This window comes from Physella acuta, unplaced genomic scaffold (genome assembly GCF_028476545.2).
Source record: "Physella acuta isolate Inbredline_101_S28 unplaced genomic scaffold, ASM2847654v3 ptg001754l, whole genome shotgun sequence".
In the NCBI taxonomy this organism is placed as follows: domain Eukaryota; kingdom Metazoa; phylum Mollusca; class Gastropoda; family Physidae; genus Physella; species Physella acuta.
The window spans coordinates 88,070-100,271 of NW_026733264.1; the positions used below are offsets into that span (position 1 = coordinate 88,070).

At 39.3% G+C, this 12,202-nt stretch overlaps 1 protein-coding gene across 1 annotated transcript in view; it reads right to left on the reverse strand.

Annotated features, from left to right (window-relative positions):
* Positions 1-3,695: 3,695 nt before the first annotated feature.
* Positions 3,696-12,202, reverse strand: part of LOC131930295 (protein lin-28 homolog) — a 33,050-nt gene continuing 24,543 nt past the window's right edge. Inside the window, exons 2-4 of the mRNA XM_059286713.1 lie at positions 6,589-6,704; positions 4,447-4,619; positions 3,696-4,139 (exon numbers count right to left, since the gene is read on the reverse strand). Of these exons, the coding sequence (XP_059142696.1) occupies positions 3,896-4,139; positions 4,447-4,619; positions 6,589-6,704 (533 nt within the window). The 3' untranslated portion in view covers positions 3,696-3,895. The remainder of the gene's footprint in view (positions 4,140-4,446; positions 4,620-6,588; positions 6,705-12,202) is intronic.

A 12,202-nucleotide genomic window follows, 5' to 3' on the forward strand; every position in this document is an offset into this window, starting at 1 on the left:
AATATTTCAAATGAAAAATACATCACTTCAAATTTTTGTGAACCACACACCTTAGTACAGTCAATATTATGCATATTTTATTGAAGTTTTTAAAAAATTATTTGAATTCTAAAATGTTATTGTTTAAATGATGTAAGGTAAATGATTACTTGTAGACAGGCTTATGCAACATTAATTTTTTTAAGGAAATGTTGTCTATAGGTACAGACTTAACCTTGTAGACATAGAAATATGCTCTTTACTTAACTCGTTTTTACCAGCTGAACAACAGCAAAAAAATCTGTTTTAAAAAAGCGACTAGCATAAAGTGTTAGAACAATTTGGTATACCGAGAACAAGTTTAAACACTCAAGACAAGCTCATTCATTCTGACTGGTGAGGTAGGTCAACACACAACTGTCGTCTGCACTAAGTGCAGAACTCAAACAAGTTTCAATTTTTTTAAAGCATGAGGTAAAAATTCATGAGCCATACAAGTTTTCTCAAAACACAAACTGAAAACTGGGTAAGATATAGCCATAGGTTTGCTGAACACCGTGACAATATTGAGGTATAATATAGCAAATTGCTTAAAAAATAAAAATGGAGGTAAAAAAAGTTAAGATGTTAGAATTTCAACAAGTAACATCCAAGTTTTGTGGTATGTCATTCATCAAACTGTACAGCCACATGGCATCTTGATGATGCAATCAAAAGGTATTGAACATATCCCATAATCCTCCTGTTTTCATCCTTAGGAAACCATACAATCTTGTATGGGTATCAGAAAGCCATACAATCTTAAATGGGTTTCAGGAAACCATACAAGTTTACAGTTCAGGTAGATTCTATATTAAAAAAATGTTAAATGCTCTATTTAACTTAGCGACATCAGGAAATAATAAGTTTACAGTTCAGGTAGATTCTAAATTTTTAAAAATGTGAAATGCACTATTAAACTTAGCGACAAATGTATAAAAAAATGTCTACTAAATCAAATGGCACTTTCTTTTTAGTATCTGTATATAAATTATGATATATTTCTCACATCTATATATAAATTATGATATATTTGTAACATCTGTATATAAATGATATTCAACTAAAAACCTTGACAGCCAAGTTTGGTGGGTGTCTCACCTTTTTTCTATCTCTAAACTGTTGTATAGGTTCTTAAAAATCATGTAAGTATCTGGTTTAATTTATTTTGGGGATTTGCACAGAATTAGGGCAGGCACCACCAACTGAGTATACATGAGTAGAAATATATGCTCTAAAGTGCTAGAGGCAACAGACAGAGAAGAAAATGCTTCAGGGTAAAAAAAATAGTTTAGACCGTAAAAACATGTGATTGCAATAAAGTTATGAGTAAAAACCGGAGTTGAAAAGAATATTTCTCCCAAGCTTATATGAAAAGATGCTGCCTTTTGTTTAAAGCTAAATTTTTCTCTCCTATATTGATTGGCCACAAAGAGCGGATAATTAATCAACAAAAACAGGTAACACCTGGGATATAGTTGCAAGTACCTGTGATCACCTTTTGAAAAAAAGTTGTCTTAAAACTCCAACATGAACATTGTTCTCTTTCATCATCAAATTTCTCCCCAACAACAAGGTCTGACTGATTGCTCTTTCAGTCATGTTGTAGTCGAATAAATAGTGCCACTAATACTGTAAGACAGCGCTAGTCTGGGCACCAAGCTCCACATCAGCTCATGTATTGCACCCACACAACAAGGTCTGACTGATTGCTCTTTCAGTCATGTTGTAGTCGAATAAATAGTGCCACTAATACTGTAAGACAGCGCTAGTCTGGGCACCAAGCTCCACATCAGCTCATGTATTGCACCCACACAATGGGCAATGGCTGTTGAAGGCTCTTCCTTCAAGTGTTTGTGACTAGGACTAACCCATGTTTTCTCAAGTGTCAACCAAAACTTTGGAACAAAAATTATGTACACTTAGAAACAGTTTGAAAGATGACACCAATTACAAAGGTATTAAAATAAAAGCAAGAGACAGCAAGTTTTGACAAAGACAATTTAAAAACAAGGGGGCAGACCATTCTAAGTATCCACATCTATTTTAACAGAAGTCTTAACTAACAAATTGAAATCATTATTTTCATGACAATATTAATGTTTTGTTGTAAATGGATTATTTTCATGACAATCTTATTTTTTTGGTTATAAATGGATTAAAATACCCATGCAACACACATATCAACATCAGTTGAAAAGTCTTTTGCAAGCATGTCTATAATGACAGCAAGGGTATCCCAGTGTCCGCTGTACAAATGTCTAAGGTTGAATAGATGTGGACTTGTATGAGATGTGGATGAGGATGTGTGAACCTATCAGGGCCGTATTGCCACGAGGGTGAGGTAGATAATGCTGGACACCACATTGCCGCACAGGCAGCTGGGTGGAGACCCTGCTTCTTCTCCACCCAAGCCTTCTGCACATCTAGAGAGCTGCCACTTCAATGGAGTATGGCAACTCCATCTGGCTAAATTGTGGATGTGTAAGCTTTTAAACAATAAAAACAGCGTAACATGAGGCAGTTCTGACCAAATTAAGTCCTTGATATCCTATCATACACCATATTTTTAACTTAGCCATTTTTCTCCTAGGGACAATATATTGGAAAACCAACTTGACTGTGAGTTACTACAGGAAAACTATTACATGGTAAGTGAGAATTAGAGTTAATATGTCCAACAAAAAAAATGTTTCGTTGACCATGAGATGTCAGTCAGTGAAAACACACAGCTGAGATTTCCTGAGTCTAGTTAACACAAGTCCTCATCATCCAATCTAAAATAAAAGCAGCTCAATCCCAAACTAGTTGGTGACACCCCCACAAAGTACCCAAAAACTGGATTTAGTGACACCCCCAAAGTATCCAAAAACTGGATTTAGTGACACCCCCAAAGTATCCAAAAACTGGATTTAGTGACACCCCCAAAGTATCCAAAAACTGGATTTAGTGACACCCCCAAAGTATCCAAAAACCGGATTTAGTGACACCCCCAAAGTATCCAAAAACTGGATCTAGGTAGAGATCAATCAGCTGTATGTTTACACTGCCAATGTTTACACTGCCAATGTTGTTTTGGGTGAAAATTTCAACCTAATTCAAATGTAAGTTTTTAAACTATGTCGAATACTGAAGTTATACAGAAGCTGAGGTAGCTATAGAGTAGGTTGTCTTGTTACATGTTCAACGCACACATAGGGAGAAAACTATTGAAAATGCACTTCACTCTACAGTATGCATGCACACTTAGGGCATATGAAACTATGTGGAAAATGTTTGAATGAAAACTACTAACACACACTTGTCTTCCATGGCTGGATCATCTGGTCTGACCAGCACACAACTGAGTTCTTAGTTCTAGGACAAGAGCAGCTTTTTCAAATGCATTTTTTTTTCTCAATGGCTAATTGGGAATTTAAAACTCCATAAAATGTATTTTAATGTTTGTATGTATAGCTGAGTCATTTAAAGATCTGTATGTGGCAGAAAGATCAATATGCCACACAAAGATCATAACACAGTGGCTTGTACTATTGTTTGCTGTTTGCAACTAACTTGAAATTTGCACCTAATGCTTGCAACTAATTTGAAACTTGCACCTAATGCTTGCAACTAACTTGAAATTTGCACCTAATGCTTGCAATTAAGTTGAAATTTGCACCTAATACTTGCAACTAACTTGAAACTTGCACCTAATACTTGCAACTAACTTGAAACTTGCACCTAATGCTTGCAACTAAGTTGAAACTTGCACCTAATGCTTGCAACTAACTTGAAATTTGCACCTAATGCTTGCAACAAAGTTTGGCCAAGAAGCCAGAGTGTCTGTGTGTTGATGGTGTGCTGTCAAGGCCTGGTTATTGCTGTGCTGATCAAGTCATACATGGGATGGCATAGAGCCATGATCCCCCCCATTAAATCCATTCTCTGTGCTGCTGTTGTTGTTGCGTGGTCTACGTTGCATGAGTGATGCTGTTGCTGCAGGGGAAGATGTGGAGTCTTTAAGAGGACAGTCTGCTATCAAGTGTTCAGTAGACTTGCACTGGTGGCATCGCTTGGGAAGTGGACCATGTGGACACTTGGCAGCAATGTGGTTGGCAAAGTCACCACAGTTGTAGCACCTGAAAAACACAAAGATAAAAAGTAGGCACATTCATTGGGGGTCTGCTAGTGGCAAGTAAAATCTGACACATTCATTGGGGGTCTGCTAAAAGGTAAGTAAAATCTGACACATTCATTGGGGGTCTGCTAGTGGCAAGTAAAATCTGACACATTCATTGGGGGTCTACTAGTGGCAAGTAAAATCTGACACATTCATTGGTGTAATATTGGCAGAATAGTGGCAAGTGAGATTTGAGAGAATGGGTAGTGGCAAATAAAAAGTGTGCCAATATTTACCTGTAGGACTGAAAAAATGTAAAGACCTACCGTATTTTCCTTGGTTTCTTTCTTGACATGGGTCTCCTTTCACTGCCCTTACACTCCTGGCCTCCAATGCCACATACAAAGGTTGCTTCCATCCCCTGATTAGAAGGCTTGCTTTCAAACTCAACCCGCTCACCTTCTGCCAAACTGCGGAATCCATTCTTAAAAATAGTTGTCTAAGAGGAAGAAAAAAATTCTATCAGTTTGATGAAGTAAACAACAAGCGTGGCTCAATTGAATATTAAACTCAGTAAGCCATGGCATGCCCCTACCTACATCAAAGCTACATTACTCAATGTTGGGACACAATGGTGTATCTCAGATTAGAGTACCTGGTGCTATCTTGGGACTGCTGATCCAAAAGTCTCATCTTCTCAGTACCTGGTGCTATGTTGGGACTGCTGATCCAAAAGTCTCATCTTCTCAGTACCTGGTGCTATGTTGGGACTGCTGACCCAAAAGTCTCATCTTCTCAGTACCTGGTGCTATGTTGGGACTGCTGATCCAAAAGTCTCATCTTCTGAGTACCTGGTGCTATGTTGGGACTGCTGATCCAAAAGTCTCATCTTCTGAGTACCTGGTGCTATGTTGGGACTGCTGATCCAAAAGTCTCATCTTCTCAGTACCTGGTGCTATCTTGGGACTGCTGATCCAAAAGTCTCATCTTCTGAGTACCTGGTGCTATGTTGGGACTGCTGATCCAAAAGTCTCATCTTCTGAGTACCTGGTGCTATGTTGGGACTGCTGATCCAAAAGTCTCATCTTCTGAGTACCTGGTGCTATGTTGGGACTGCTGATCCAAAAGTCTCATCTTCTCAGTACCTGGTGCTATGTTGGGACTGCTGATCCAAAAGTCTCATCTTCTCAGTACCTGGTGCTATGTTGGGACTGCTGATCCAAAAGTCTCATCTTCTGAGTACCTGGTGCTATGTTGGGACTGCTGATCCAAAAGTCTCATCAAATCAGTACCTGGTGCTATGTTGGGACTGCTGATCCAAAAGTCTCATCAAATCAGTACCTGGTGCTATGTTGGGACTGCTGATCCAAAAGTCTCATCTTCTGAGTACCTGGTGCTATGTTGGGACTGCTGATCCAAAAGTCTCATCTTCTGAGTACCTGGTGCTATGTTGGGACTGCTGATCCAAAAGTCTCATCTTCTCAGTACCTGGTGCTATCTTGGGACTGCTGATCCAAAAGTCTCATCTTCTGAGTACCTGGTGCTATGTTGGGACTGCTGATCCAAAAGTCTCATCTTCTGAGTACCTGGTGCTATGTTGGGACTGCTGATCCAAAAGTCTCATCTTCTGAGTACCTGGTGCTATGTTGGGACTGCTGATCCAAAAGTCTCATCTTCTCAGTACCTGGTGCTATGTTGGGACTGCTGATCCAAAAGTCTCATCTTCTCAGTACCTGGTGCTATGTTGGGACTGCTGATCCAAAAGTCTCATCTTCTGAGTACCTGGTGCTATGTTGGGACTGCTGATCCAAAAGTCTCATCAAATCAGTACCTGGTGCTATGTTGGGACTGCTGATCCAAAAGTCTCATCAAATCAGTACCTGGTGCTATGTTGGGACTGCTGATCCAAAAGTCTCATCTTCTGAGTACCTGGTGCTATGTTGGGACTGCTGATCCAAAAGTCTTATCAAATCAGTACCTGGTGCTATGTTGGGACTGCTGATCCAAAAGTCTCATCAAATCAGTACCTGGTGCTATGTTGGGACTGCTGATCCAAAAGTCTCATCAAATCAGTACCTGGTGCTATGTTGGGACTGCTGATCCAAAAGTCTCATCAAATCAGTACCTGGTGCTATGTTGGGACTGCTGATCCAAAAGTCTCATCAAATCAGTACCTGGTGCTATGTTGGGACTGCTGATCCAAAAGTCTCATCAAATCAGTACCTGGTGCTATGTTGGGACTGCTGATCCAAAAGTCTCATCAAATCAGTACCTGGTGCTATGTTGGGACTGCTGATCCAAAAGTCTCATCAAATCAGTAGAACCTCCCTGAGCCCATGCTGCTATGACGAGTGCCTGACTCATTTTAGGGAGTGTAAAGACTGAGCCTAGCTGTGCATAGTGCTGACCACACTATCCATTCATATGCCGAGGTCACAAAAACAGGTGAACTCAAGAGCTTGACTTACCTGGTGTACAAAGACATCAATCCCTCCATCGTCTGGTGTAATAAAACCCCATCCTTTTGCCACATTGAACCATTTACAAAATCCTTGTCGCCTGACCGAGCCTCCCCCACCTCCACCTGCAGATACAAGAGACAATTGTTAAGATACCACAGAATAAGTGAAGGCAAGTCTAAGATAGTAAGAATGCTTACAAATAGCACAGAGAGCAGGAATACAGAGGACAAGAGAAAGTGCTCAACAGGGCGCTTCTAAATATACGGAGCTCAAATAAAATGGAACGGTGCTTAAAGCCAATAATGAACTAAAGGAGACTGGAATCAGGCTACAATCTTTTAATATAGTTGTGTGGCAATCCCAGTGCATCTAGGTGGAGATGATAGGACACATCCCAGTGGAGCAAGAAATGTGTAAAAAGAAATCAAGCTGAGAAACACAGTGAGATATATTTGGGTGGGGGGGGGGGGGGGAGAGGACCTATTATTTATATCTATATTCTTCTTTAATTAAGAATATTTATAAATCATAGAACTATGGCTGGAAGAAAAAGTTGATGATGATGTATAGCCAGAGTCTCAATTAATTTCAGGGCATTCAAATGTAAAAAAATTGCACTGCAGTTGTACTACATCGTTGGGGCCTAGAGTCTACAGTTACAGCAGTCTAGACTCGTCTCAGAACGCCACATCAAATAAATTATCATATGATCAAAATACGATAATGGTAAGTGAATGAATGAATGAATGTAAATAGTTTTGTTGCATAGACTAACGGTCCAATTCCTTTGTGAATAGTCGCTTTATGGTGAAACTTGTTCCGCCAACACCTGCTTAGAAAGGCGTGATGGTGGCCATAGAATTGACCAAACAAGTAACTAGGCAACAGACCAGGCACTGTTCTGGGACAAAAGGCCAAGGAGATTGGCCTGATTTCGTGCGGGAGAGGAAGAAAAGTGGGGCGGAAGTTGGTCAACTAGGGAGAGATCATTGATTTTTTTTCTACAGGGGTTGTCGGCTTGAATGATTGCGAATCTTTTAATTTACTACGACCCTGTATCTTATTCAAACTAAAACAGTTTTCTTGGAATATTATAATAGTCTCTATGATTTGAATGAACAAGCATGTTCACGTTTTACTTGATACCATCTGACAGTGTCATCAATGTAGGGGCTTCAAATATGTACTGCTCTAATGTGTTTTTACTGTGGCATTGGCTTCAAATTAGCTTCTCATTTTTATATTTTTACGGCGTCCTTGCAAGCGTTGAGACGAAGCTACATTCGAGTTTAATTAAACTCAACTATCGAATGACCAAATTGTGTAACGTACGCTCGGGTTAGTCATGACTTCATTAACGGCAAAATGTCTGCACAAGTATTACGGTTTAAATATAGCCAAACACGACATTGCATCAACAACTAACTTGTTCTTAGCGCATGAAAGGAGGGGAGGGGGACAAGAACGTCATTTATGGTTGGCTTTAACATGCTCTCCTGTTGTCCCTTATTCTAAACAGCACAGCATGATACAGCGCTATTATCTACCAATTAGCCCCCAATGCTGTTTACATCATGTAGTTTCCTAGTCCCAGCAGCCCTTGGGATTAGTAGAACGTCATGTCACGTTTCATCTTCGATTGGACCCGAAAAATGACGTCACAAATTGGCACCGACCCAGTGACGTCACTGATTGGTACCCAGTAGAACTGTACAATACAAGATGCCCCCCCCCCCCACACACACACACTACTTTTTAGTGCATTAGTACATAAAAGCTTGTTATTAAAACGTTTTTTTATGATTATTTTTTTTCGGTAATTTAATTTTTTTTTAATTTATAATAGCGTTGCTTGGCTAAAAACCATTGCGCACCTAATGAACGTGATGACGCGTGTGTAATAGTGCGGAATAATTGGATAAGTCTGCCTAGTAATTTGGTCCAGATTTTAATTAATTCATAAAAAAAGGAATTAAGCAACCAATTAAGTCCAATGTAATGTCATGTAATGGCATTGTCTTCATGTCTTGACTTACGCACCAACTACGAACCGTATCTTTCAGATAGAAGTGCCCGTAATTTCGCTCGGGCGTTTCAATCTAGACAGACTGACGACAGAGGAAGTGAGTTAAATAAATGCTTGTAAAAACGTTTTAATAACAAGCTTTTATGTAATAATGCATTAAAAAGTAGAAAATAAATTATACACTATTATTTTAATTACTATAAAGAAAAGCGTGGGTCTCTCCCTAAATATTAGTAAAGGTATCCAATAGATACTACAGTAACCCACGCTTTTCTTTATAGTTAATTAAATGGTAGTGTATAATTTATTTTCTACTTTTTAGTGCATTATTACTTAAAATTAAAAGCTTTTTATTAAAACGTTTTTATGGAGGAAAACATATTTTTAGGGTATTTTATCTATGAGTTCCGTCCTATGATTCGGTTGTATGCTCGCGGGGACAGAGTTCCAAGCGGTATTATGACGGGAGCCAATACGTCGGGGTCGTTTTGACGTCGTCATGGGTGGCTGCGGGGAGGGGTGTGTGAAGGATAATCATCTTTCGCGAGCTACTGATGGTGTTTGAATAATTTTAGTTGCAGCATTGGTAGATAGGATTTTTACCCACTAAAAAGAAAAGAAAACAAATATTAAAATTTTTCTAATAGCAAGCTTTTAATTGAACTGGAAATAAAAATAAAATAAAACTAATTTGCTTTCTTTCATGAAAGCTTTGATTGCTAAAATATGTAAAATGTTTTATTATTTTATTTGTACGGCCGCTGTGAACGCAAAATAGACAAAAAAGTTTTCTATCCTTGACATCAATAATGATGGGAGGCGTCTAGTCAATACACTACACAACTTTTGCCTATTCGGAGTTTGTCAACTCAAGGCTAGTATTTAATTGACTAAGCGCGTGGCTCCGCAAATCTAGGAATATTAATTTAATCCATTTTCCATTGTCCGATTGAGCGAAATTTGGCACATTGGTTAATCTTAGAGGTCGTCGATAAACGACGCCACTCTCGTAGGGGGGGGGGGGGCGTAAATTTGTGGCTGTGTGATGAGGTGGGGGGGACGTAAATTTGTGGCTGTGTGATGAGGTGGGGGGGACGTAAATTTGTGGCTGTGTGATGAGGTGGGGGGGGGGGGCGTAAATTTGTGGCTGTGTGATGAGGTGGGGGGGCGTAAATTTGTGGCTGTGTGATGAGGTGGGGGGGGGGCGTAAATTTGTGGCTGTGTGATGAGGTGGGGGGGACGTAAATTTGTGGCTGTGTGATGAGGGGGGGGACGTAAATTTGTGGCTGTGTGATGAGGTGGAAGGGGGGGGACGTAAATTTGTGGCTGTGTGATGAGGGGGGGGGGACGTAAATTTGTGGCTGTGTGATGAGGGGGGGGGACGTAAATTTGTGGCTGTGTGATGAGGTGGGGGGGGGGACGTAAATTTCTGGCTGTGTGATGAGGTGGAGGGGTCCGGATGGTGTGACGTCACACTTTTGCAGTATAAAAAGCAATGTAAGAAAACGAATTCTACATTTATGTTGTTGTGATTTGTGAATATAATAAAAATATTTTTGTTTTTAATTTGAGAATTATTTCATCACAGTGGCGTAGGCAGGGGGGGGGGGGTTAGGGGGGTCATAACCCCCCCCCCTCCCCATAGACCCCTCGGTATATAGAAAAAGTATGAGGGGGGTGCAAATCGAAAGTTTGAGGGGGGTGCACATCGAAAGTTTGAGGGGGGGGGAGTGCAAATCGAAAGTTTTTCCCCGGGTAAAAATTGGAACCCCTCCCCCTTGAGACGATCCTGGCTACGCCACTGTTTCATCATAAGTGTTAATGACATATATATTCACAATCGAATTAGATCTAGAAAAATGTCTGAAACGCTGATTAGGCTTTGGTAATCATGGTAAATTTTGTTAAGTTCTGTCCGTTGTTGTAAGTGTATTTCATTGATGTCTGCAACAAGTGTATTAGATTGATGTCCGCACAGTGCGCCCAGGTCTAGGGCAATCAATACATTGATTTCTTCGTCTGCCGCGCGCTGTGCATGGGGCGGAGTCTAGTTACCAGAGAACGACACTAATTAAATCCCACATTAAAACAAATTAAATCCCAACTAAACCCTTTATTTGCGGAATTAGGTTCTGAATGAGGTTTTTTTCTAAACAATCTGTTATGATATTGCTTTTGGCACATTTAAAGCATATGTCGAAGGAAATTTCGTTTCATAAATTTTTAATGGCCCAACATATATTGGTACTTATAAGTACCGTCAGGAATGTAGGACATTTTTTCCAAAAAAAACCTTTTTTTTACAAAATAGGAACAAACGATACAATTTATTAATTAATAACATGGCAAGCATTATAACAATCATTTTTGTAATTTTCACACGTAAATACAGCATAAAAGTATATTTTGAGTACGATTTTAACACGTTTTTCTTAACTCAGCTTCGCGTTTGGTTGTTTGGTTGTTTGGCTGTTTTGACATCGAAAATTAGCCCACTTCTGATTGCTCTAGAGACCTGAAATTTGGCATGCATGCTACTTTCGCCTAACAATTTCAGATGCAATCATAAAAACTAGCAATTAGTGACCGTAATTAGCTTAATTTAATTACGCCCCAAGGACCATAAAATTGAGGACATGATTTCTAAAGATACCGACAAGACTTGAGGCCTATTGACACAGTTACTTCGGCCCCAATCGATGTGAGCGCGCTGGCCGTGATCGTATAGTGGTTAGTACTTCGCGTTGTGGCCGCGACAACCCAGGTTCGAATCCTGGTCGCTCAAGATTTTTAGTCCGTGTATTTATAAACACTTTTTTAAAAACCACGTTTTTCATGTGTAGCAACGGACTAAAAAGGAGAAAATAAAATACTTAAAAAAAACTTTTTAAAAAACCACGTTTTTTATGTGTAGCAACGGACTAAAAAGGAGAACGGACACGGTAACACATTGTTAACGGTGACACGGTTGGTACGCTGGGCATGCTAAAATACACATAAAAACGTTTTTCCTTAACTCAGCTTCGCGTTTATTTGTTTGTTTATGGGAGATTTGATCACGTGATTCGTGAGTAGATCTCCACGCCAGCAACGTAAATTACACCCTTTCTCTGTTTAAAGCGTATCGGTCGCTCAAGATTTTTTTAGTCCGTGTATTTAAAAACACTTAGTCAAGTCATACTTAATCAAGTGATTAGATAAAGTAGAAAATAAACTATATAAAAAACTTTTTAAAAACCACGTTTTTCATGTGTAGCAACGGACTAAAAAGGAGAAAATAAAATACTTAAAAAAACTTTTTAAAAAACCACGTTTTTCTTGTGGACTAAAAAGTAGAAAATAAATTTTCATACATTTGATGACAAAAAACGTGGGTCGGGCAGATGGGTCGGGAAATTTGATGGTGAACGTACCCACGTTTTTTGTCATCAAATGTATGAAAATTTATTTTCTACTTTTTAGTCCACAAGAAAAACGTGGTTTTTTAAAAAGTTTTTTTTTAAGTATTTTATTTACTGGATTTTCTATCGGAACACATCTTAGACCTCAAACACAGCAAAATTTGCCGACATGTCATGCTCCCTCAATCTTGTC